Source organism: Rhineura floridana, chromosome 18, assembly GCF_030035675.1.
Source record: "Rhineura floridana isolate rRhiFlo1 chromosome 18, rRhiFlo1.hap2, whole genome shotgun sequence".
NCBI lineage: Eukaryota > Metazoa > Chordata > Lepidosauria > Squamata > Rhineuridae > Rhineura > Rhineura floridana.
This window is the reverse complement of record NC_084497.1, coordinates 28,029,468-28,056,698: the sequence shown is the minus strand read 5'-3', so window position 1 is coordinate 28,056,698 and position 27,231 is coordinate 28,029,468. Positions and strand designations below refer to the sequence as shown.

Here is a 27,231-nt window from a genome sequence, read left to right as displayed (position 1 = left end):
TCACAGGTGTCTTCTGGAGCCCATGGTATTGAGCAGCTGAGACCTCATGATCTGGATGCTGGTCAGGATCTTCCTCTGGTGCCCTACGAAGCTGATGCCCAAACTCTGCACATCCCTGTGGAAAGAAAGGCAGCATCTGGCATAGCAAAAGGAGGGCCACCAGGGATTACTCTGCAGGACCAGCAGGGCATGGTCATGAAGGTGCCGATGAATGCCTCCACTTGCCATCCCGCTCCCCACATCATCTTTGTGAAGAATGGTCTCTAGGACAACGTGCAAGGCCAGGCTGGTTTGCTACGAGCAGGGGTGGCATCGATCTGGGCTGTATTCAATACAGAGGGAACTAAGAACACTTGGTGAAGAAATTATGTAGCCAGCAGCATACATTCTGTTCACCCCACCGTAGTGGAGGTTAGTCCATTAGGCCGAAAGCGACACTGCCCTCCCAACCTCAGTCTGTCTTCAGCCAGACTCTGTATCAGAGGTCATTCAACTGAACTGAAACAGAAAGGCATGGAGGACTGCATTACCCACCTTTGTTCTAGTCCTACTCAAAGTAGACCCATTGAAATTAATGCACACGAGTAGCTTAAGCCCATTAACTTCCCTGGTTCTACTCTGAACAAATTTTGTTGTCTACAACCCATCGTGTTGGGAATGGGTGTTAACAGCCCTATGTAGGCTCCAATTAGCTCCACCCCTTCGTTTACACTTACTCGATATTCATCCACATCACCATGCCGAGGGAAGAATAGCCAGCCAGCACAAAATTCTCTCGGTACCATCCCAGCCGGATGGAGTCCAGCCAGTCGCCCACAGTAGCGCAGCTGGTGAAATCGATGCAGCTTCTTTCCGAGAGAGTTTGGGTGAATCTGCAACCCAAGGGATGGAACACAGGAGGGAGAGCTGAGTGGCAGGTGGGACAATGATTTTGGTAACCCATCCTGTGTTGAGGGAAGGTGTGCGGTAGTGCACCTGCAGATGCAGATGCCAGGTTCCCCTCCTTTTCCAAGGATGCATTGCTTCTTGAGAAGAGGGAGAACTAGGGAGATCACAGCCAACCGAGGTCAGGCTCATTCATCTTTGAGCCAGTAAGTCAGGGGTGGGGAACCTGTGACCATCGAGATCACCCCCAACCATTGGCCCTGCTGGCTGGGGTGGATGATGATGATGATGATGATCATCATCATCAATATTATCATTATTATTTAGTAGTAGTAGTACCATTATTATTATTAAAATTTACGTGCCACTTTTCCACATAAATATTCTCAAAGTGGCTCACAGCAGGAAAAAAAAAGATGCAAATCAATACATCAATAACAATGAAATATTAAATTAAATGAAATATTAATGCTTTGCATTGGGGCTGAGCCACCCCCTGACCTGATCCAGGCCCCCAATCTGGAGCCCCCAATTGCACCCGACCTGGACCAAGCCAGGGAATGCTGCACTTGCAGCAGGTCCCACAATGTGGAGGGTGGAACTCATGTTTAATTAGGGCTTCGAAACTGAGTGTACGGTTGGGAGGGAGAGGGGGAAGAGGGAGATGCTTTGTCTCCTTCCCCACCGCCCAATCGCACCACAGAGAGCGTGCACTCACCACTCTCCAGCTGGCTCAATCCTGCTTGGTGCTGCTTTGCCAGGGCATCCTCTGCAGGGCAAGAGCTGGTGAAGGAGCACCTTGTAGGAGCAGGATTGAACCCTCTGCTCCTCAGCTGCCGAGAGTCCCAAGAGCCAGACAGAGAGGCCTGGAGGGGCTGCATTTGGCCCTCAGGCTTGGTGGGAAGACCCGACAGCTTGTATGGCATAGATGATTTCAAATCCCTGGTGACGACTTCCTATCACAAGCTAATGCCAGACAACTGGGAATAAGCCAAACAATCTTGACCTTGTCCCAGATGGTTCCACCCACTCTTGACTCTCCCCCTTCACTTCAGCCCTCACTGCCAGGGCAGTGACGGCCAGTGAATGCCTTCTCTCAGCTGTCATTCGCAAAAGTCTAGCGGAGCTCTCCGTCCGACAGAATCAGGCCTCCCCTCTCTTGGATGCCACATACCGGTTGACAGTGGCTGTACACTTTAGGTTCTGTGGGCTGCGGATGAGCATGTCCAGGACGCCGACGATCTGGGAGAAGCGCGGCCTCTCGTTGCGGTCCTTCTGCCAGCAATCCAACATGAGTTGATGCAGGGCCGTGGGACAGCCCATGGGGGCAGGCAACCGGTAACCCTCCTCCACAGACTGAATGACCTGCAAGGAAGGTTTGCCGGTGTGAGAATCGCCTTGCTGGGTGAGATCAGGAAGTCTGTCTCGAAGCCCCAGAGAAGCTGTAAGCAGGGAGAGGCCATCTTCATTAGGGAGGGGTGAATCTGTCCATTTTGTCTTCTCGCCATTTCTTATTTTTCCTTACTCAGCTTCAGTTCTCCATATTTCCACATAACTTTGTAATTTTATTTTTAAAGGCCTCAGGAAAATTTAGAGCAAATTTCTCCTAATATACACATCTCCAGACAGATCCCTGTCTAAGATCATGGAGAGCTGCTTCCAGTCAGTGCAGACAGCACTGAGCCTAATGGTCTGATCTGGCAGAAGGCAGCTTCTGGAGTGGAGAGGTGAGAGAGAGAGAGACACTGGTTTCTGGTTCCAGACTCTGTTCCAGATCCTCTAGAACCAGCCTCTTATTCTGGTCCCATTAGCTGGGACCACTTTTCTACCCCAGCCTTGGACAGTAGTAGGCTGTGTTCCTTACATCCCGGTTGGTCATGTTCCAGTAAGGCCGCTCCCCATAGGCCAACACTTCCCACATCACAATGCCGTAGCTCCAGACGTCACTGGCCGATGAGAACTTCCGGTACGTGATGGCTTCTGGCGCTGTCCACCGAACAGGGATCTTCCCACCCTGCAATACAAAAAGCTTGAGGCAACGACACACAAGCCAACCAGCCCGAGAGAAGAATCCCCACTAGCCACCAAGAACTGCTGGCTTTGGCAAAGTTGGATCTCAGGGCATGCGATGGCCCCGAATCTCTGGTCAACTGCTAAGATGGGTCTTGCCAGAAACAGACGGAAGGAGTTTGCCATAGCTGGCCATCCCTTTTTGCTTGAGCTTCTATGACCCAAGGCCAGTGGTGAAAGAGGTAGGTTGCCTATTTTTCAGCCTGAGGGCCATACTTCCTTCTGGGCAGTCCTCCGACGATGATCATCATCATCGCCAGGATTCCATAGAAAGGAAGCTGAGCTTTATTACAACATTGCCTTTCCTAGATATTTCTTCTTAATTAATGTTATTTGCTATTTAATTTCATTTTTTGTATTGCTTTATCGATGGATTGCCTTCTTGATGCATTTTTATATTTGTGTTTACTTTTTCTGTAAGCCGCCTTGAGGGCTGTTTGGCCGAAAGGTAGGGTATAAATAAAAATTGACATGACATGACTTAACATAACATTGCCTCCCCAGCCCATGGGAGTAGCCTCCTGTGATGCAAGGTGGGACATACTGTGGTGGTGTACGCAGCCTCAGGGCTGTTCTCCAGGATTCGCGACAGGCCAAAATCAGAGACTTTGCAGACCAGGTTGCCATTGACCAGGATGTTGCGTGCCGCTAAGTCGCGGTGCACGTAGCCCAAGTCTGCGAGGTAGCGCATGCCGGCACTGATGCCTCTCAGCATGACCACGAGCTGAAGGACTGTAAATTGCCCGTCGTGTGTCTGGAGAAAGAGCAGGCCACGTTAGTTTTCAGTCGGTGGCATCTCACCAATGGAGGCCAGTCAAACATTAGGACCGATTTTCCAACATGCAGCTTCGCTGGGTGGCTCCAAGTTCTAATAAAATCAGGATGTGGAAAAAGACATTTCTCTCTCCACTTTCTCCATGCCATGCATCATTTCATACACCCCTACCATGCCCCCCCCTTAGTCGCCTTTTCTCCAAAAGAAAAGAGCATCCAATGCCATAACCTTTCCTCACAGGGGAGTTGCTCCAGGCCGTATAATCATTTTGGCTGCCCCTTTTTAAAAACGTCTCCAGTTCTACCAGATCCTTTCTCCTGCATGCAGTCATGGGGCTGCAGCTACAGCCTAGCCTTGCTCCTGTCACTCACTCAGCCTGGAATCATGCAGGGTGAATAAGAAGGTGTGTTTTACCCGGAGAAAGGAATCCAGTGAGCCATTCTCCATGTACTCGGTCACAATCATGACTAATTTGCCTGCCGGAGACAAGAGAGGTCAAGTTAATCGAGAAGTGCCTTTGTTCCGGCAACCCCTCCGCCGCTGTCTGCTGCTATATGTGTGCAGGCCTGCCACTGCCCTCCCTACTCAAGTGTGCAGTATATTCTTCTGCCACTGCACCATTCACTATCCTCCCAAACGCCTCCCCCAAGCCTCAAGATGGCATTTTAGCAGGGGATAGGCACAGTGCTGCTTTTGAATAGGAGCTACTCTCGACCCCTACCTGTGTTCACCACCCATCATCTAAATTTACCCAAAATGCCATGCCCCAGCCTATAGCTCTCTACCCAGCCTTTACAGCTATAACTTCTCTAGATTTTATAGCTGTATAGGCCAGGGCACTGAATGTTGGGTAAAACAAGATGGCAGGCGACCACTGGAATAGGAGTCGAGCTTCACTTTCATTTGAAAGTAGAACAGCCACCTGACCACCCGTAAAATGGAACCATCTACATCAAGCCAGTGAGGACCCATTCTGGGATCCGGGGGCCTGTGTCCTGTGCCTGACCTGACCAACCACTGGTGCCGCGCGTGTGTATCATCTGTGTGTGTATTTGGAAGCATTTGGAAATCTCTCACTCCTCCACCATGGAATGCTGTTTCCGTGGCTGTGTAAAATGTGGCTTCCAATGAGATTTTTCTTGCAGGATGTTAAAGCTGGAGAATCTATAGGTGCTCTTTGAGTCATTGCGTCTTTGAGTCATGTTTGCACCCCATTACCACACTGCTTTGCCTCAGACATTTGTCCCCAAAGCTTTTCTTTCCCCTTTATAATTCAATTAAGTTCAGCTCATTAAAAAAAAAAAGTGAAACAGCGTCACACTTTTGAATGGTGGGGGGGGGGAGAATCCAAAGTGCCGGCCTCATCTCCCTCGAATGAGCTGCTGCAGGAAGAGGGAGCTCAGATCAATGGCTCATTTTGCTAATGATGTTCATAAGGTACGGAGAACAGCAGCCAGGGATAAGTTGCCTTTCTCTGCTTCTGAAATGACAGGCAACATCCAAATGAGAGAGGGAGACAGATCTCCCCCCACAGGCTTTGAAACAATTGAAAGGTAGCCAGCCGGCTGGCCAGCCACACAGCCCAGTTGAGTCACAGTGGAGAGACAGGGCAAGCCAAGCCAAAGATTGCTACGTTTTGGCCTAGCCCCTAGTAGGTGTCTTTTTCACATAGTCTCACCTGCAGCTAGAGATGTGCAAATCTGTCAGTTTCAGTTTCACTCCGTTTCTATTCCCCCCCCATCTCAAATTCAGCTCTCTACATTTCCACAGCAGTTTGCAATTTTTTACATCCTCAGGAAAATTCATCAGCATTATAGCATGAATTTCCCCTAATACACATTTCTGCAAAGCAATTTTGCCCGATACAATGCATTTTAATGTTTTCCCCTCACTTATATACGTATTTTTACACACGCTTTAGCAGTGTTGTATACACCCCAGTCTCCAAGCGGTGTGAGGCTTTCAGGGGTTCCTGCGCTGGCCCAGGGTTTGGTTTCCTTGGCTTGTTGTCAGGCACCCTATGCCAGCTGGTTGCCCTCCAGATGGTTTGGACTACAACTCCCATTATCCCTGACAATTGGCCATCCTAAATTCAAAATAGGCAACAGATTGAGGAAGGTTGTATGCAAAGCTAGTCCTGCTCAGAGTAGACCCACTGAGGTTAATCGACATGGCTAACTTAGGTCCATTAATTTTAATGAGTCTGCTCTGAGTAGAATTTAGCAGAATACAACAGTAGGGCTGCGACTAGATAATATGGATGTGAAGTGCATGGAATAGTGTTATTATCTCTGGCAGCCACGAGAGTGATCCCCATAGACCCCCATTGCTCTATATGCTGAAACCCAGAGCTTGGAAAAGTTACTTTTTTGAACTACAACTCCCATCAGCCCAATCCAGTGGCCATGCTGGCTGGGGCTGATGGGAGTTGTAGTTCAAAAAAAGTAACTTTCCCAAGCTCTGCCACCAAGCCTCCCCTCCCCATGTCAGGTCCGGGCCAGCGTCACACCTACTTTTGGTGACCACCCCCTCCAGGTGGATGACATTGGGGTGGTTGAACTGGGCCATGATGCTGGCTTCGCACAGGAAGTCCCGCCTCTGTTTCTCCGTGTACCCGGCTTTCAGGGCCTTGACCGCCACCGGCACCTCCCTCTTCCCAGGCAACTTCAAACGGCCGAAACACACTTCTCCTGACTCTCCTGTAGAGGAAGACGGTTCGGTGCATCACATTCAGGTGGAGGCCCATCCATTTATTTTGTTCTATTTTATTGACAACCCCTTCCCAAGCAGTGATGGTTGGTGCTCCTCCAGCCTGGTGGGGCGGAATGCGAGAAGCCCAAACAGTAAGCATAACCCAAGCCAACGACAGGAAGAGCCAACTCCTTCTGGTTTTGTCCCCATCCTCCTCCCTGCTGAGTTCTGCAAGCAGTAGCATTGAAACTATGGAGGAGGAGACAGAACCAGTGCCGCCAGCCCCTGGACTGGTTGTAAGTAAAAAGGCAGGCAAGTGAGGGCTGGATGAGGGCAGACTGGGGTTAGTGGGGAGTTGCCCCACTGGCCTAACAGAGAAGCCTCCACTGGATCCCCTTCCACTGGATCCTGAAATGGGAAGTGAGGTCAGGCATTGCTTGCCTAACGTGCTCACATGTTGCAAACAGCAAGCCTTCAGGACCAGCTCTTGGTTCCACTTCTCCAAAGAGCGACATCCTCATGATAGTGATGGCTGGTGCCCATCGGGACAGGTGGGGCGGAAGGCAAGGAGCCCAACAGTAGGTGGCGCCAGAGCCAATGATTGGCTGAGCCGGAGCCAATGAGAGGCAGAGCCAACTAATTCTAGTTTTGTCCCCATCTTCCTCCTGCCTGCAAAGGCGCACTAAGACTCAGGAAGAGGAAGATGACAGGCAGAGCTACCACACGGGCTGGTTATAAATAAGAAGGCAGGCAGATGAGGGGTGGCTGAGGGCGATGCCCCACTCACCCTAACTCAGCATCCTTCCCTGCCCCACAACTTCCTCACAAAGGTATGGGATGCTGAGAGGGGCCAAGGGAGAGGGACACCCGTGGGGAAAAAAGGAATACACACCAGATCCGATGACTCTCTCAATTTTAATCCTCGAGGCTTCGATTTCCCGTGTGAACTCAAGCACAGCCTGGCAGGGGTCTTCATACGTGTGTGGCTCCACGTAGAACTTTGACTCGGGGAATTTCACTGTTATGCATAAGAGACAAGATTGTTGAGCCAATGGTGCAAGTAAGGATGGTGGAGAAATTCTGTTTGGTTTGCATTTCAGTGAGAAACTACCTAATTTCCACTTTGCAAATTATCCTTTTAAATTTGCACTTCTCCGGATGTTGAGATGCAGCTCCCCAATCAAACAATAGGATTACATGCAGCTAAGATTTACTCAGAGTAAGCCCCTTGACATTCATGACCCTAAGTCAGTCACTTCCATTCGTTTCAAAGGGTCTACTATGAGTAGGACTAACGTTGGACACAACTCATAAGGTGTACCTACACTAAACATAAAAGGTGCATACATCCCCAAAAATAACGTACAAAAATGCATCATATGAAGGGAAATTGCTTGCCCAAAAAGTGTATATTAGTCTCAGCTGCATACAAAAATGTGCACCTTGGGAGAAATTCACGCTCAAATGCCAACAATTTTTATGAGGATTTAAAGAAAAAAGAAAAGAACCACAAATTGCTGTGGAAATGGAAAAATGAGGAAGTGAACTTGACAGATCCGTCTGTCCTTAGATACAAGCAGATGCCCAGGAAGTGGCTGACGCCCAGGTGAGGCCAGTTTGATCCAGGTGCTTGGGGGGGCCGGGGATATCAGCTGGCAAGGGACTGTATGCTTTAGGATCATTGTCCCTGATGGTTGGCCATTCCTGCTGGAGCTGATCAGAGTTGCAGTCCAGCAACGTCTGGAGGGTCACAGAGGGAATCAATGGGCTTCATTTCTCAACAGAGGTACATTGGATCGAACTGTAAATCATGTCAGAGATGTGGAACCTGTGGCTCTAGACTAGATGTTGTGATTCCAGCTCCCATCAACCTTGACTGCTGGCCATTCTGGCTGCAGCTGGTGGAAACCGGCATCCACCAGCATCTCAAGGGCCACAGCTTCCCCATCCCTGCTTTAGGCTTTTCTGTAGCAGCTAAAGGTCAGTCATGTCAAAAGGAAGTCCTTCCCTACAACATTACCAAAGTGAAAGCATCCATGGCCACCTCAACACTGGGAGGATATAAGGGAAAGCAATTTAAAGCTAGCAAAAAGTCCCCCCCGGGAGCCAGAGATAGGCTCATACAGAGCATTGTCCCCTGTTCTCCAAGGTGCTTCCTTCTAGAAGCCTCAAGTCACCCATGCACAGTGATGGCTTCACTTGATCTCCCGCACCATGATGATGTTGATGCCTCTGACATTGCCAGTTTCCTGGCAGAGGGTTACTCCTGGAAAGGCAGTGATGGCTGTGATGCTGGGCAGTGGGTAGACATCAAGGCCCTTGGGCAAGGCTCCACTCGGCTCTTACCCTGTCCATTCTGATAATGCATCTTCTCCTCGTCAGAGTCCTGGAAAGCCTTGCTGTAGCCACAGTGTCTGCACAACAGATGACGCGCGGAAGAAATCAGACAGAAAACATGCTGGTGTTACACCATCTTAAGAACATAAGAAGAGCCTCCTGGTTCAGGCCCATCTAGCCCATAGTTATACTCCATAGTTTAACTTCGCACTGTGGGAAGACGTCCTTCCTCTTTCCTTTGTCTTCCAACATTCTACTTCATTGGATGACCTGGCTGGCTTTAATATTATGAAAAAGGTCTATCCACTTTCTTTACATTGTGCATAATTTTATCCATCTCTGTCATGCCCCCTGTATACCTGCCTTCCCCCCCAAAACACCTAAAAAGCCCCAAATGTTGTAACCTATCCTCCCAGGAGAGTTGCGCATACAAATGCACACACATCCCCCACACACACTCTGGATGAGACCATCCGTAAGAGATCTGCCCTTATGAGATCAACCTACCTCTTCTTGCAGATCAGAAACAGAAGCGAGGCGATGAAGCCGCCAATGAGAGTGAGGCAGATCCAGACAACCATTGTGGTGTCGTAATGGGGAGCTACTGGGAAAGAAAGATGGCAGAGAGTTCTAGCTCTGCAGCCTGAGATGTGCAAACGCAACCACACACACCATTCCTTGCTTTATCTAAGGGCTGTATCTAAGTCACGGAGCAACTGCTTTGAATGCAGAAGGCTCCAGGTTCAATCCCTGGCATGACCAGGTAGGGCTGGGAGAGACTCTTGGCTGAAACACTGAAGAGCCTCTGACCGTCAGGGTAGACCATACTGAGCTAGGTGTGTTGTTGAGCTAAGTAGAAAGCAATGACTTCTCTTTCTAGGTTCAGCAGCCTGGAGCCTGGGGTGAGAGGTGGGTCAACCGCCCTCTTGACCAGGAACTGATGGCTTGTGCCTCTCCAGGCACGGTTGGCCACGTTGGTGAGGGCTGGCAGGAACTGGAGTCCAACAGCAACTGGAGGACCAAAGGTTGCTCACTTCCCTTTTAGCCTCCATGTCCCAAACTCACACAGAACTTCATAAGAACATAAGAAGAGCCTGCTGGATCAGGCCAGTGGCCCATCTAGCCCAGCATCCTGTTCTCACAGTGGCCAACCAGGTGCCTGGGGGAAGCCCGCAAGCAGGACCCAAGTGCAAGAACACTCTCCCCTCCTGAGGCTTCCGGCAACTGGTTTTCAGAAGCATGCTGCCTCTGACTAGGGTGGCACAGCACAGCCATCACGGCTAGTAGCCATTGATAGCCCTGTCCTCCATGAATTTGTCTAGTCTTCTTTTAAAGCCGTCCAAGCTGGTGGCCATTACCGCATCTTGTGGGAGCAAAATCCATAGTTTAACTATGCGCTGAGTAAAGAAGTACTTCCTTTTGTCTGTCCTGAATCTGAAACTTCAGATGGGATGACGGGCTGAGGACCACACGAATCAAGATTGCGTAGGCACAATGTCCTGGAACTTCCTTCCATTCCCGGCTAGGCTGAGCCCTCCCCTACATGACAAGTCTGCCTGCTGGATCAGGCTAGTGGCCCGCCTAGTCCAGCATCTGGCCTTCACAGCGGCCACCCAGATGCCCCAATAGAGCTCACAAGCAGGACCGCAGTGCAACAGCGATTCTCCCCATTTGTGATTCCCAGCAACTGGCCTGCAGAGGCATACTGCCTCCGACAGTGGAGGTACGAGTGACTACATGAGGAGGGGGAAGGGTCCTGGGAGCAGAGCTTGGAAAAGTTACTTTTTTGAACTACAACACCCATCAGCCCCAGCCAACATGGCCACTGGATTGGGCTGATGGGAGTTGTAGTTCAAAAAAAGTAACTTTTCCAGGCTCTGCCTGGGAGCCACAATGCAGATGAAGGAAACCCATTTCGGGCTGAGTTGCCTTTCCAACAGGCTGCCTGGCCCCCTGGCCAAAGGGTTTCTGGGACCTCTGCTCCTGTCACACCCCACCCCTGCTGTACACACCGCTCCTCCCCCGGTTTTGCCTCACTTGCTTTGGCGGTCTCCACGTCCAGCGCCTGGCTGAATTTGCCACAGCCGGCAGAGGTGCGGGCTCGGACCTGGAAGACGTAGCGTGTGGCAGGCTTCAGGCCTGAGACCGTGGCGCCGTTGCTTTTGGACTTCAGGGTGGAATAGCTCTGCATTTCTTTGTCCTGGGGAAAGAGAAGCTGCCGTTAGACTAGGGCAAGGGAAGGGGATAAGGACCCTCAGACCCGGAGGGGGGCGAGCAAATGTGGCCCTCCAGTCCTCTCTTTGTGGCTCTCAGGACTCATCCTGGCCACACCCCCTCCCCAAGCCACACCCCTCAGTGACCCTGTTTCACACCCCAAATGTTTTTGCCTGGCTGAAATGGGTCCTTCAACTCTGATCATGCCTTTTGCGTTCCTGGATGGAAGATGGAAGAGAGGAGTGGCTGTAGAAATTAGCCTATGGCATGAAGGTAGAATTTACATGGGCTGCTCCACCCACTTTTGCCTCTGGCCCCTCCCACCACTGGCATCTGGCCCTCTGAAGGATGCCCAAAAAGGAATGTGGCCCTGGAGCTGAAAAGCACTCTTCAGCCCTGGACTAGGGCCTCAGGCTAGAGAACGTCTGATCTGAAACTGGCATTGAAACACTATGCAAAGCATCCCACCCTTTCCACGCTTGGCTTGCCTTCCAGTTTAACTTGGAGAATTTCTGAAATCAGCTTTGGAATTCTGCAGACGCCGTTTGCTGGAGTCTTCCGTTCACAGGTGTGTTTGTTTTCTTTATGGGTTGCTGAAGCACCACCACCAGGGCGTATGTGCACTGATGATATCAGTGCAGGAAGGAATCTCAATGTGATTGCACCAGGATTCCTTTTTATACCATAATTTAGTCATTCCACATATCATGAGCTCATGTGCATAGACTCTTTATGCAAAGGCATCTAATCAGTGCACATATGCACACAATTGCGTTAGGATCTCATTTTGTGATATGATTTAATCAAGACACATATGAGCATGTGTGCATAGAATCTTGATGTAATCAAGCAACCTCATTAAATTTCATTTTACATGCGCATGGAATCTCTACTGCTTGTATCCAACTAAGTTAGAGTAGAGCCATTGAAAATAACGGATCCCTAAGTTGGTTATGGCTGTTAACTTTAATGGGTCTACTCCATGTAGGACTAGCTTTGGATACAAGCCTATGCAACTGTCTTAAGACTCCCTTTTTTGTTGCCATTGAATCAGTGCAGATGTGCCACACATCTGTAAATTGTAAGAAAAAAATGCAAGCTGAAACCTGTGGGAAACTGCACATGCACCAGAAATCTGGGAGGGGGAGGGAAGCTGAAAATAGCTGATTGTTAATGGATTGGCAACCTCTGGAAACAAGAACTGGTAATTTGGAATCATTTGCATCCTGAAGAGAGGAGGGGGAGGGGAGGAGAGGACAGGGAGAATTTGTATAATTTGGAACAAGGCCTGCTCCAGAGGGTGGCCTGGTCGGGCCCTGGCCAAGGGCCCCTAAAGTCCCCCTCCTTAGAGTCGGAAGGTAGTGCTCCCATTCTGCAATCTGTGGCAGTGTTGGCTTCTGACCACCTCCTCATACAGACTGTGCAGGCCTACAACGCCCATCCTCATACCCCACCTGCCTCTCCCATTGTGGTGAATGCTGTGCATGCTGTGTGCCATCAACCAAGATGGTGGTGGAGGCATCAGCCCTTAGGGAAGCCCCTGCAGCCATCTTGGTTGATGGTAACCCATTGCAGACAGGCCCCAACCAGCATAACTGTTACCTTTTCATAGTACTTGATCTCATATTCCAGAATGATGCCGTTAGGTTGATCTGGTTCCTGCCACAGGAGGGTGACACTGTTCTGCCCCACATTTTCCTGGTGAACTGCCAACACTTGCGATGGAGCTATGGGAAACAGACAAGAAAGGATAACATGAAGGACAAGCAGAGAGAGTGGCGATGGTGTCTGGTGCCCGTTGGGGCTGGTGGGGTCAGGAAGCAGGGAGACCAGCGGTAGGTGAAGCCAGAGCAAACAAGAGGTAGAGCCACCTCCTGAATGGTTGTTAATTCAGATGGCAAGCAGATGGAGGCTGGCTGAGGACAGATTAAGTTTAGCGGAGCAGTGTCCACCAGGCAACCTGTCTGTAAGGCCAAGATAAAATATTTTTTCCTGATGTCCAGGCGAAATCTGGCTTCCTGCAACTTGAGCCCATTATTCCTTGCCCTGCACTCTGGGACTATCGAGAAGAGATCCTGGCCCTCCTCTGTGTGGCAACCTTTCAAGGACTTGAAGAGTGCTATCATAGGCATGTAAGGTATATGTAGTTATATTGATCCAAGTCTTTCTGATCATCATTAATAGCAACAATTAAGGCTGGAATCCTATGCCTGCTTACCTGGAACTACAGCCTGCGGCACACAATTCTGAGTAGATATATATATAGGATTGCTCTGTTAATCTGCAATGTTTGTAAGGGTCAAAATATCCAGAGTAGGGTAGGTATACAGGATGCAATTGTTTATTACCCCAATTTTACAAAAATCCCTGGAAGATCAGACAAGTTTAATTTATCATATCTTTTGTCTAGCGATGGGGGAGAATTTCAATTCAGTTCACATTTAAAGCCAAATTTATCAAACTTGCACTGAAACACATCCATCCCTCAAAATTCACACTTCTTTAAATTTTGCGATGCAGTTCTCTATCCAGTGTTTACAAAAATGCACAATTAGGGACAAATGTGGATAAAAACAAACACATTAGTGAACATAACATACACAAATGCGTTATACTAGGAGAGATTGCTTGCAAAAATATGAACATGAATCAAAACTGTGCAAAAATTGTGTTTAGTAGGAGAAATTCGCACTAAAATGCTGATGAATTTTCATGAGGACTTAATTTTTTTTAAAAAAATCAGAAATTGCTGCAGAACTGAATATAAGGTTGGAAAAATGAGAAAATGATATTACCAAAATTGGCAGATTTTCCTATCCCCACTTCTGTCAGATCAGAATCCCCAGGTTAAACAACTAAAGGTTACAGCCATTGCCTGCCTTATAATGTTGATAAAACAAAAATATTTTAATATCTTATCAGGTTCTATACAGGGTCTGAGAGTCTTTACACTTTTATATGTATTTTATATTGTTCTGGATTGCAGTATTTGATATGATCATAATAAATCTAAATTTAAATCTAGGATGGAATTCTGGTTGACTCTATCTTTACAAAGTGGGGGGAGCAAATAACAGAGTTAGAAAAGGTGACGAAAAGCCAACTAAAATGAACTGAGGATGAAGCACCTCCCCTATGAAGAAAGTCTTTTTATTTTAGGAAAAAAGAGGGACATGAAAGAGGTTTGTAAAACGCTGCACAGTGTGGAGACAGTAAACAGAGAGGATTTACTCTTCCCCTCTCATAATACTAGGATGCAGGAGGTCACCCTGGGAAATTGGTTGGCAACAGATTCAAGGTGCATAGGAGAAAAGAAAGTCCATACAATTTATGGGATTCAGTGGCAGAAGTGGGGTGATTGCCACTGGTCTAGATTGCTTTTCAAAAGCGATCAAACAAATTCATGGAGGAGAGGATGGCTGGGCACTGTCCCCCCAAAACAGGAGAAAAAATGATACCAATTTGCATAAAATCTGCACATGCTAATTCAGAGGCTGTGACTGTGGCATTCATGGGTGCGCATGCACCCACAGAGGCATTCTCCGGCACCTGCCAGGATGTCTTCCCTTTTGAAATTAGGCTTGAAAGAAGCACTCTGTTGTAGCCAGTTCAATAGGTTGTAGTGTGTGGGGCACCTAGGGATTATGGAGAACTCCAACGAAAATAGGAGCAGAAATTGCCGATGTTTGCTTATTCAGCCCATGTCCAGAATAGAAATCAATCCAGCAAATGCAATTGGAATTTGCTGTTGTTGCTGCTGTTGTTTCTTTCAGTCTGCAAATAATGTGTAATTGATTACATTTCCCCCCATCTGCTTTGCAATTTCTTTGCAATGAAATGAATGGGGTGGATTAATGTAATGATGATGCAAGTTATGTAAATTACATAATTAATTATGTAAATCTTGTAAGTTCTGTAATTTTGTCACAGCGGACAGGGAGACAAATAATGGGGACTGGAAACAAAGCCCTGTCAGGAGAGGCTGAAAGAACTGGGTATGTTTAACTTTGAGAAGAGAAGACTGAGGGAGAAATGATAGCACTCTTCAAGTACTTGAAAGGTTGCCGCAGAGATGGGCCAGGACCTCTTCTCCATCATCCCAGTGCAGGACTTGGAATAATGGGCTCAAGTTGCAGGAAGCCAGATTTCGACTGGACATCAGGAAAAACTTCCTAACTGTCAGAGCCATATGACAATGGAACCAATGACCTAGGGAGGTGGTGGGCTCTCTAACATTGGAAGCATTCAAGAAGCGGCAGGACAGCTACCTTTTGGGTACGCTTTAAGTTGGATTCCTGCATCAAACCGGAGGTTGGACTCAATGGCCTTCTAGGCCCCTTCCAACTCTATGCTATGATGCTATGCTTATGTAGTTTGGGGCAGAGGATGAACTGCAGCGGAATAGAAACAGTACTGCATGGGTCAAACGCAGGTGGAACGGAAAACAATGCCTTCGTACAGTCTCCCTAGTGTGCAAACGTGCCCAGAGGCCCCCCAATATCTTTATCTAGAGAGGTGCTGCCATTCTATGTAGACAACTTCCTACATTCCTGATCTTGCCATCTAAAACCTCTTTGGCTGCTCACTGAGAGCCACAAAAGTTGATGCTGAATCAGTCGCTGAGAACAAGACTAAGCAGAAGATAAAAGTCAGTCTGGCGGCTGGCAGGGTGGGAGGAAGGGCATCTCCTACCTGCCTGGTTCGTGGTGATGTTGACGGCAGCAAATCGTGGTGACTCAAGAGTAAGGTCGGAGACCCCATTGACAGCTTCCACCCAGAAGGAGTAGTTGGTGTGGGCTAAGAGGTTGTTGACAGCCAGGGAGCCCTGGGCCAAGTTCGTCGGTTGTGGCACGAAGCGGATCCTGGCACCGCAGGCCTCACACTGGCCTGAATCCCACAAACAGCGGTGGCACAGCACGTTGTAGAGGATGTCACTGCGGCCTCCTTGGTCCAGAGGCGGGGCCCACTCTAGGGTGACAGAGGTGCCATTTACACTGGAGAGCAGGTTCTTGGGGGCAGAAGGGGGACCTGGACAAGATCAGAAGCAGCACTGGGTTATTCATTATTATTTATTTATTACATTTGTATACCGCCATAGCCGAAGCTCTGTGGGCGGTTTACAGCAATTAAAACATAAAAACAAATGCACAAATTTAAAACAATATAAAAACAATTTAAAACAAATACTAAAATGCCTGGGAGAAGAGGAAAATCTTGACCTGGCGCCGAAAAGATAACAGTGTTGGTGTCAGGCACGCCTCGTCAGGGAGATTGTTCCATAATTTGGGGGCTACCACTGAGAAGGCCCTTAGTCTGATTCAGAGAGGAAGAGCTGCAAGCAGAGTCGTCAGAGAATTCCAGCACAAACAGAGGCAGGAGCAGCAATTGCCAATGCTCATTTTATTTGTCCCATCTCCAGAACAGAAATTATTCTAGCAAATATGATCGGTGTTTGCTGTCGGTGTTGCTGCTTTCAGTCCGCAAATGATACATAATGATGCCTTCTTAAATCTTTTGTTGTAAGGGCCCTCCAAGGCACATGAAGTCCCACTAGGAGCACCAATGTAGAGCCCCCCTTCAGGTAGATACTCTGCATTCCCTCCTCTGCTCCTAAAATCATATTAGCCTGTCCCAGTGGTGGGGACCTGCTAGCCGTCTAGGTCAGAGACAGCGAATGACAATTCCAAGTTGGAATACAACTTCCATAGCCCTAGCCAGCACAGTCAACAACATCTGGAGGGCACTGCCTTGGCTACCCCTGATCTAGATGATGTTGAGCTCCTATGGCCAACTGTGAGGAATGATGGCAGATGAAGACCATCCACATCTGGAGGGCCACAGGTCTGCCATCCCTGCCCTACCCCATGCAGATTGTTCTAAGACCGGGTGGTGAACTTCAGAGTAGACCAACTGGAGTTAATGGACGTGACTCACTTAGGTCCATTAATTTCAGTGGGTCTAATTTGAGCAGGACTTATTTGGATACAACCAATGTATTTTTTTTAAAAAAAACACACAAGATAGGGTGGAGGATTTGCACTTTGCTCGATCTCAAGCAGATATTTTTAAAAAAACCCTTGCTACTGTTAAAGTTATTATTAGTTTACTGCCGATGGCAGAGATTGAACTGGTAAAGTTGTGCATGCAAAGCATCTGTATGCCATGAAAGATGTGAAATGCCCAGGGATCTGCCAAGCCAGGAGCATCTCTGTTAGCTGTAAGGGTTTCAGCCTTTCTGCCTGTCAACTGGTTAGAACAAAACACACACACCCAAACCTTCCCCTGGATGTCAGCTGAGTGGAAAAAGGTCTTTGCACACTTATTCTGGAATCCAGGCTGCACAGGTGTGGCACTTCCAGGGGGAGATTAAAAAAAAAAGTGAAAGAGGATCTGAGCTAGCCTGTATCAATTTTCCTGCTCCAGGAGTTTGTGGCACCTCTCCTGAATCAAAAACAAACAAAATGTTGTTCTGTAAAATATATTTCAGAGTTTGGGATGTTATGCTTATCAATCTGTGAGTTAGAATCATAAGAGTTGGTGGTGACCTTAAAGGTCATCCAGTCCAACCAACTGCCACTGGCATTCTGCTGGTATAGTATCTCTGGTAAGTAGCTGCTCAGTCTTTGCTTAAGAACCTCTAATGAAGGAGAGCCTGTTCCAGGTAGCCTGTTCCATTGTCAAAAAACTTGCCCAGTGGAGACTGGCAGCTCCGATGTCAGTGGGGCAGTGAGCAGTGAATCTGCTCTGGAGCTTAGTCCAGACTTTCAAGGAGCTGTCCAATGTGCTGAAATCTATTGTGCTGGACAGCTCCTTGAAATTTTGGAACAGGTTTCAGTACATTGGACAGCTCCTTGAAAGGTTTGGACTAAAACCCCGAGGGGATTCACTGCCTCTGTCACACCAGAGCCACCAGTCTTAACTGTCTTTTTCCATCATCACATTCCTCCTAATGGTTAGTCAAAGTCCTCTTCCATGTACTTTGAACCCATTAACTGGTCATCCTTCAAAATATCTCCTTCAAATTTTGCAATAAAGTTCTTCACCCAAGTAATGAGTACAAAAATGTATATACTAGGGTGCATAAAATGCATGTATTAGTGAACAGAACACTAAATGTATTATACACAGGGAAACCACTTTGCAAAAATGTGTACATTAGGCAAAAGAGCATACAAAAATATCAGAAGAAATTGGCAATAAAATGCTGCTGAATTTTCATGTGGCCCTTTTCTTTTAACAGTAATCACATACTGATGTGGACGTGTGGAGGACTGAACTTAAGAGCAGAGAAATAAGTCACGGAGAGAAACTGAAATTGCCAGATTTGTCCATCGCTAGTGAGGCCAGAGGCAAAAGTAGCAAAGCAGCACATGTACATTTTGTTTGTATACTAAGCTATTTTCTACACACACTCACACACCCCTCTATCCTCCATCCAGGACAGATTCTAGCCAGGCAAAATTACTTTCACCGAATCATAGAATCATAGAATCGTAGAGTTGGAAGGGGCCTATAAGGCCATCCAGTCCAACCCCCTGCCCAATGCAGGGATCCAAATCAAAGGAAATTGGGTTAGGGTTAGGGTGTGAAGCAAAGCAAGTGAGAATGTTGGCCTGAGGGTAGTTCCAAGGGCCAAACAGAGGGGCCTGGAGAGCTGCATCAGGCCTTCAGGCCTGAGGTGTCCCCCCTCCTTGCTGGTATATATAGCCATGCTACTTTATGTAATTATTTTCTTCTGGGATCATGCTAATTTCTGATGTGACTCATTCCAAGAAATCTGTGACTACAGGATGAAGGAAAAAGAAGTCAATTGTTGTTGCTATTATTATTATTGTTGTTGTTGTTGTTGTAGTAGTTGTTGTTGTTGATATTTGGCTCTGGCTTTGTGGCTTCTGAGTGCTTGGGACCAGAATCCTGGGACTCCTCAGCCTTCCTCAGATAGAGACTCGTGGCAAGGATTAGGGCTGTCCACCACACGTGCACGCACGCTGACATGCCTGCATGGCGCATGCAATCAAGGGGATGGGGGATGGAGTACGTACGTGTGCAGGCTGCCGAAGGGGGGTCCCGTACTGCTCGGTAAAAGTTGTTCTCACAGCGACACACCTGTGAAGCCTGGGTCTCAGAATAGCTGTGGGGAGGGCATTTGGCACACAGCTGATCCCCGGGGGAAGACTTGTAAAAACCCAGTTGACAGGCTGGAGGGGAGGGGAAGGAAAGGAGAAAGGAAAGAGATCAGAAGGCAGTGCAGTGCAGTCGCTTCCACTCGGGCAGATCCTTGCACAGCCCTAATGCCATGGCCCCCTGATTCCAAGAGCAAGCCAGACACAGAGTCGTAGGCTGCAGATTCCAGAAGCCGGATCGAGTTCAGGGCTCTGGGTTGGCTGCTGGAGGTCAGGGCAGCACCGTGACTGAGGCTGGTGGACAGAAGCTCTCAGAGGAAACTCCCAGACCACCAAAGCCAGCGCCGGGACCCTCACGGGTGCCTTCCCCTGAGCCCGAGAAAGCAGATGCCTCCCACCACCATATCCGTCTGGTGCAGGGAACGCACCACGAGGGAGGCTGTGGAACAGAGGAGGAGTGCCCGGCTTCACATCAGAGGATTGGCTCTTTAAGGCCCTGGAGTTCTCCATGAGGGGGTGGAGATTGCATGAGGCAGTCAGGTGACAGAGGCTTAAAAGGCCTCACTCTGCACCCAATGCTTGTTGGGACATGTTGCTGACCCAGAGCTATCCAGGGTCCTGCAGCTTTTGCCTTGCCACACTACCCCACCGCTACATGAGATCCAGCACCAGACTGGAACATGACAACGAACACGGCTGCAACCACAACACTGTGGCCCCACCCCATTCAGATGGCTCCAGCTTCCCTCACTGATTTAGTCGTTTGGGGAAATCAGGCTAAACTGGATTCCTATGCACCCATCCTCTGTCTCTCCAGAGGCACTGCTAGATCAGAGTAGGGAACCTTTCCAGCCCAGTGGGTCAAGTTTCCCCACCCCCAAAGGGTGACTTTCTCAGGTGGGCAGGGCTTCCCACCTGCCAATCACCTGGCATGACCGTGAGTGGTCCATGGGGGCGGAGTTTGTCCAAGGTTCGCACACTTCAGCATCGCCTTCCCCAGAGTCCCTCTCTCTCCCGTCTCCTCCGCTCCACCCTTTTGTTCCGCCACAGCCCTCCTTCCCATCTGTCCTTCTCTTAGTCTCCATCCACCACCTGTCTCTGGATCTGACAGGCTCATCTCGGGAAGTGCGGGACAAGGTGGGTGGGACCGCCAAACCATCTGCGGTGCTGTCCATTTGTCCCCCTCCTTGCTCCTCTGGGGAGCAGGAGAACATCTGCTAATCAGCTAGTGGAATGGCTGAAAGGATGGGCAGTCCTGCCTGTCAAGGAGACGATAGCAAAGGGAGAGCCGCTCTGCTGGGGACTGGCTCAGAGCTGGGGGGCGGGAGGTGGGGGCTGCACCGTGCAGATGAAAGCACTCTGGAGATGCAAAGGCGGCATTCAGGCACGGGAGCAAAAAGCAAGAGTGGCTAGTTCCCCCACCCCTTAGGTATATATAAAGCATTCCCTACCCATGGTCAGCTTGAGTTGCTATTTGGATGCAGTCGCCTGCAAACCATTGGAACTTACACATCACCCTATTTTTCCTTCCTACGCTTCTTAAATTGGACTTAAACGTGATCGCCTTTTGAACAGAGCAGGTGCAAAGAACCTTTGGCCCTCCAGACGTTGCTGAACTACAACACCCATCATCCCTGGCTGCCAGCCATGCCAGCTGGGGCTGATGGGAGTTGTAGTGCAGCCGCATCTGAAAGGCTTCCCACATCTGAAATAGAGGATGCCTTCAGCCAGGGGACTGACCTCTGAGAACCCTTCAAATAGAGGACTGTCTTCTGAAAAGCAGGCCGCATGGCCACTCTAGGGCGACTTGCAAAGCACCACACACTGTGCTGTGCAAGCCTTGATCATCAGCTGTTGGAGGGAGGATGCTTCTGAATGTCGGTTACTGGAACTGCAGGAGAAGAGAGTGCTCTTGCGCTCAAGCCCTGCTTGAGGGCTTTCCAACAGGCATCCAGTTGACCACAGTGAGGACAGGATGTTGGACTAGATGGGCCACTAGCCGGATCTAGCAGGGCTCCTCTTATGTTGTTCCTAACCACAACATATTCAGGGCATCCCAGGGTAGTGATCTGTCTGACTCAGCCATGTCCTTTCCTGCATGACTTTGCCAGAGGTAACCTTGTGCTGAACGTTGTCAGGGTTTCTGTTCACACACACACATATAAACAAAGCCACCTTTCCATATTTGCTGAGACAATGCTGGGCTCTTCTAAATAGCTTTTGGGAAAGCAACAAGAGCAAACAAAGCCTCCTGCGAGGACCTCAGCTGAGCTGGCTGCTGTACGGATGGTGCCTCGGGGCAGTGTGCAGCCGTACCTTTGGCACAGCTGCCGCTGCCTCCTTATCACCGTTTATACAGTCTTCCCAGAGCCTGTGGACGCTCAGGCGGAGGGGGGGAATGTCTCTGTCCTCCAAGCGCTTGCTGGGAGGTGATGGATTAAGGAGGTAACTTTGTTTCTATTGACTTTGGTTGTCTTGTCTTTGCTGTCAAAACGTCCTGCCAAAGAAAAGGCAGGATTACAGGAAAAAAGGGCTACTGATGGAGGCCAGAAGTTGGCCTGAGCCCCTGGGGGACAGACCTGGAACAGAGCCAGCCACACTCAGCTGGAGGGGAGGCCGTTGGTGCCAGATAATCAAGGCCTTGGAGGCCCACACTCAAGGCAATCTCTACTCGGAGTGAGCCGAGGATCTCCACTGCAATTTACTCCTGCTCTGTGTGTGAGCCCAGGAGGACCTTCAGCTTCTACTTGTGCTTCAAGGGGTCCTGAGAATGTACACGTGGCACACATATAAGTGTGAGCTGAAACAGCCAAAAAAACAAAAACCACCACTCCAGGAGCTTTAGGCCAAATTCACACCACACATTGATTCCACTGCAATTCCACTTTAAACAGTCATGGCTCCCCCCAGAGACCCCTGGGAAGGATAGCTGGTGAAAGGTGTTGAGCAATGTTAGGAGACCCCTCTTCTCCTCACAGAGCTATAATTACTAGAGTGGTTTCACAGTCAATCCATCTTCCCATGGAACTCTGGGAACTGTAGCTCTGTGAGAGGAATAGGGCTCCCCTAATAACTCTCAGCACCCTTCACAAACAACACTTCCCATGATTCTCTGGGGGAAGCCATGACGGCAGGGCTGGCACCAGGCACGAGTGGGCCCATGGGCACCATACTTCAGGAGCCCCTTGGCGAAGTGTTGTGATGCCCTCCAACACGACCCCGATGCAGCCAGTGTGGGCTTAAATAGGCCTGGCTGCCCTGCCTCCTGTGTCGCCATGTCAGCTCACAAGCACACTGTGCGCACACACCTGCCATGACCCAAGATAATGAGGGAGGGTCATTAACCTCTTACCTCAGGCCCCAAATCATGCCCCATGACCCACCCTCCCAGCCGCAGCCTATAGATACAGGAGGGGCCTTTTTGAGCTGCAGGGGCCCTCGGCTTGTGCCCGACTTGGCCGCCTGCTAGCACCAGGCCTGCATGACTGTTTAAAGTGGTATAATAGTGGAATAAATGCATGGTGTGAATGTGAGTTTACTCTAAGCTATTAGGGGCCTGAGCAGGTCAGTTCCCTCCTTTTCTTTCTTTTTTTCCCCTCCCCTTGACTGACACTTCAATATTCTCTATGTCCTGGAAGCCCGCAAGGAGGGATGGAGGAAGATTTGGTTTGATTTGCACTTAAACGCAGCCATAACTTTGAAATTTGCACTTATTTGAATTGTGCAATGCAGTTCACCAATCAAACAGTGTTTACAAAAATGCATATAAGGGAAAGAGTGCAGAAAACTGAATATATGAGTGAAAACTGCATACAGAAACGTATGATATTGGGAGAAATTGCTTGCAAAAAGGTGTACATTGGTCAAAACGGCATACAAATGCGTTTATTAGGAGAAATCTGTGCTGAAATGCTGAAAATGTTTCACAAAATTTCACATTTCAAAATTTTAAAGGAACACAGCAAATTGCTGCAGAAATGTGGGCAACTGAATTTAAGTCTGGAACAACGAGAAATGGAGAGGATTGAAATGGACAGATCTTTCCATCCCTACAGACACCTCAAGATTCCCAATGTTCTAGAAGCTCACAGGTCAGGCAATTGTCCTGAGGGTTGTATTCAACTAAATCCTTCTCAGAGTAGACCCACTGAAATTAACAAACCTAAGCTAGACATGTCCATTAACTTAAATAGGTGAATAGGGGCACATTCACACCATACGTTTATTCCAGTATCATTCCAATTTAAACAGTCATGGCTTCCTCCAAAGCATCCTGGGAAGGGTAGTCTGTGAAGGGCGCTGAGGGTTGTTAGAAGACTCCTATTTCCCCCAAAGAGCTACACTTCCCAGAGTTCTCTGGGAAGAGGAACTGACTGTTCAACCACTCGGGGAATTGTAGCTCTGTGAGGGGGATAGTGGTCTCCTAACAACTCTTAGCACCCTTCGCAAACTACACTTCCCAGGATCCTTTGGGGGAAACCATGACTGTTTAAAGTGGAATAATACTGGAATAAATGTATGGTCTGAATGTGGCCTAGGACTAGCATTGAATGCCACACTATAATTCCTTTTTCTCTCTCCCTTAACGAACACCTCAGCATTCTCAATGCCCTGAAGTTCACAAGTCCTTGGTAGGCAGTTTTGGGCTGTTTTGGTATGTTCAGTTCTGGAAAACCTCCCCATTGTAGCTGTCTTTTGAAGTTGACCTGATCAAGTACAGCTCTGCCGACATCACCGAGCTCCGACTTGCCATTTCAAATGACAGCAGGAGACATTCATGCCACACATTTATTCCACCTCTATTCCACTTTAAACAATCATGGCCTTCTCCCCCAAAGAATCCTGGGAAGTAGAGTTTGTGAAGGGTGCTAAGAGCTCTTAGGAGAACCCCTATTTCCCTCACAGAGCTATAATTCCCAGAGTGATTTAACAAACAATCCTTCTTCACAGGGAACTCTGAGGGGAATCTCCTAAACAACTCTCATTATTCATTTATTCATTTTTATTTCTTTATTATTATATTTATATCCTACCCTTCCTCCCAAGAAGGAGCCCACTACATTTCCAAGGATTTTTGGGGGGGGAAGCCAAGACCGTTTGAAGTGGAATAAATATAAGGTGTGAATGTAGTGGAATAAATGGATGGTGTGAATGTAGTGGAATAAATGGATGGTGTGAATGTGGCCACTGGCTCAGCATCGCTCAGTGACTCCTCCCTCCCTCTCTCCCTCCCTCCCTCCCTCCAACAGTAATCATAGTTTTGAGCAAGCAACAGCCCAACTCACCCAGACACGAATCCTTCTGTTCCTCATAGCCAGCGCTGCACACACATTTCCCAATGGGTACCAGCCACTCCCCCTCAGCACTGCAGTACATTTTTGGTGTGTCTCTTTCCTCCGAGTGCCCTACACACTCGCCCCGCACCTCCACGAGCGACGAGGAGTCTGCTCCCGTTACTGCCTCAGAGAAAGACGCTAAGTTCCTAACCATAGCCGGGCACTTCTTGTAATAGACCCGGACGGAGACAATGGCGATGCATGCTCCGATGTCCTGGAAGGCAAGGTAGAAGCCTCGTTTGTTCAGAGGCCCCACGCCGCGCACCTCCGTGTTGAGCTTGAGCTGCCGGATCCCCAGGTCCACGTTGGTGAAGCTCTCGTCGGCTGCAATGGTATCGATCTTCATGAATTGGCTCTCGCGGGTGGTGCTCCCCAGGTCGCGGTCCGACTGGAGGTAGTAGAGATTGAAGGTTTCCTTACATGTGCCCAGTACCCCTGGCATGCTGTTGCAGTCCCGCAGAGTGAATCGGATCTCTGCGTAAACCCGGTGGGCCCCGTGCCGCTGCACCCAGCTAGTCCGCAACCAGTTGTTCTGGTTGGGGGACATCACATTGCAGACTTGGTAAGTGTGAATGGGGTTGAAAAATTCATCCACTTCATTGATGGAATCCCACTGGTAGGAGAGAGCAAGAGAGAGGAATTAGAGCCACCCTGTCACACATGCCTCCTCTAATTGCACGCTTCAAACCTATTGTGGAGCATAAGTACAGACCTTACCAAAGGAATTAAAAAGTGTATTAAGCTGTTCACGAGCAGTCCTCTGCAGAAATTATGGAAATAAAGATAACAACCAAACAACAGAATGTTCCTAACAGAGTAATTTCACTTTGGTGATGTTGGTGGAGAGCTGCAACATGGCATTGCTTGCCTGGGTTTTTATACATTCCAGGACAAAGACTTTAGCATTAATGAATCAGGAGGTTACACATCAGCATTACATAGGCATTACATAAGCACTGCATAAACATTGCAAAGGCACTGCATAGGCATTGCATTGGCATTGCATTATGTTCTAGTCAATTTGGCAATGTTCAGCACTTCACATACCAGTACATTTTTGCTATAAGCTACACATTTCAGTTAATACAATCCTTCCTACACCTTGGAGAGTACAGGGATGTTCAGTGTCTGTTCAGTGTTATCTCATAGAGTTCAAGTTGTACCATACATATCAACACAGTCAGGGAAGACAGCTCTGAAAAGAAAAAGGTTCTGGCTGGCTACTATTAAAATATTATAAACCTTTATAGCTTCATAAAAGAATATATTTTGCTTATTGTTTGTATAAAAAAAATTCCCCATCATAGGAAACTAGATCTGGGGGTCCAAGGATCCCCCACACCCGTGTTAGTTGTTTTAGTTTATACTGATGTTTAAGTGACCTAATTGCTCTGTGTTGCTTTAAAATATGGAATTTGCCTTGTGGAATTGTTGCAATTTAAAAAAACATATTTGTGATTTTTTAAAATCACAAATATGTAAGAGATATATAAATTACCTTAAAAAATAAATACATCTGGATAGAAAACCAGGCCGGGTTGTGAAGAGAGTTGTTAAGAGACTGTTATTCCCCTGACAGAGCTCCAGTTCCGAAAATTCTGTGGGAAGAGAGGCTGACGGTTAAACCACTATGGCCATTACAGCTCTGTCAGGAGAATAGGAGTCTCTGAACCACAAACCACAAACTACACTTTCCAGGATTCTTTGGGGGAAGACATGACTGTTTAAAGTGGAATAAATGTCTGGTGTGGATGTGGCCTTAGAGTGCACCAGATTCTTTTCTCTTTTAGCTAAGACTTGAACTTTCCCATTTGATGATGGGCCCAGGAAAGGGAGGGTGCAGTTTGCCCCAAATGGCCTGCAGGCCAGCTTCTGAGACCTGGTGGGCTTGAGTAGGTCCATGGACTGGAAGTTCCCCACCAGGGGATTATTTAAAACACTTTTTAATTATTTGAAAGAGGTCCCTCTGATTCACTGGGATGGAGAGATGCAGCAAATTATGAAAATAACGGGACAGGCCGTGTGAGCTTCTGTTCCAGCCTAAGATGCATTACCTTGTTCCTATTTTTTTTTAAATGAAATGACTCTCCTCTCTTCCCATGTCATTGAGATGGTCCCTAGCAAGATGGAAATGAGGACATCATCATTAATGCAGCAGGCAAACGGGTTTGATTACATCTGTATTCAGGAACTTGGTGAACAGTTTCAATTAAAATCAACACAAGACTTTAAACACACACGTACACACGAGATTATAAAGCGATAAAGATGCAAATAACAGATATGAGCGTGGCTTAAACTTGAAGGAAGATGGAAGTAGGACAGATTCTTGCCGGGAGAAATTGTTTGGCACAGAGAGAATTTCTTCTCCCTCTCTCGGAATCCTAGAACTCCTGGACATCCCATGAAGCTGAATTTTGCAAGATTCAGGACAGACCAAGGGAAGCCTTTCTTCACACAGTGAGTAGCTTAACTATGGGATTTGCTTTCACAAGAGGCAGTGATGGACACCAACGTGGAGGCTTTAATAGAGGATTAGACAAATTCGTGGAGGGGAAGGCTACCGATGGCTACTAGCCACAATAGCTATGTTTTCCCATGACAGTCAGAGGCAGGATGCTTCTGAGCACCAGTTGCTGGACGTTGCAGGAAGCCAGAGTACTGCTGTACTCAGGTCAGACGGGCCAGTGTTAGAGAGTGTTGCACCCCCAAAGGCTGGCTGGAGTCACCTGCTTGTCGCTCCTGCTATGCCCTCCCCACCACCATATCATCCCCAGTTAGCGTGGTCAATGGCCAGGGA

General features: G+C 48.3%; 1 protein-coding gene across 1 annotated transcript; it reads right to left on the bottom strand.

Annotated features, from left to right (window-relative positions):
* Positions 1–24,993, bottom strand: EPHA8 (EPH receptor A8). The gene is made up of 15 exons (XM_061602028.1): positions 24,381–24,993; positions 19,015–19,170; positions 15,665–16,000; positions 12,575–12,699; positions 10,796–10,958; positions 9,266–9,359; positions 8,768–8,835; positions 7,314–7,439; positions 6,244–6,429; positions 4,145–4,206; positions 3,500–3,709; positions 2,750–2,899; positions 2,060–2,250; positions 717–872; positions 1–115 (listed from the first exon to the last, which is right to left on the bottom strand). The coding sequence occupies exons 1-15, from the start codon at positions 24,976–24,978 to the stop codon at positions 1–3; spliced, it is 2,736 nt and encodes a 911-aa protein (XP_061458012.1). The 5' UTR covers positions 24,979–24,993.
* Between the last annotated feature and the right edge of the window lie 2,238 nt (positions 24,994–27,231).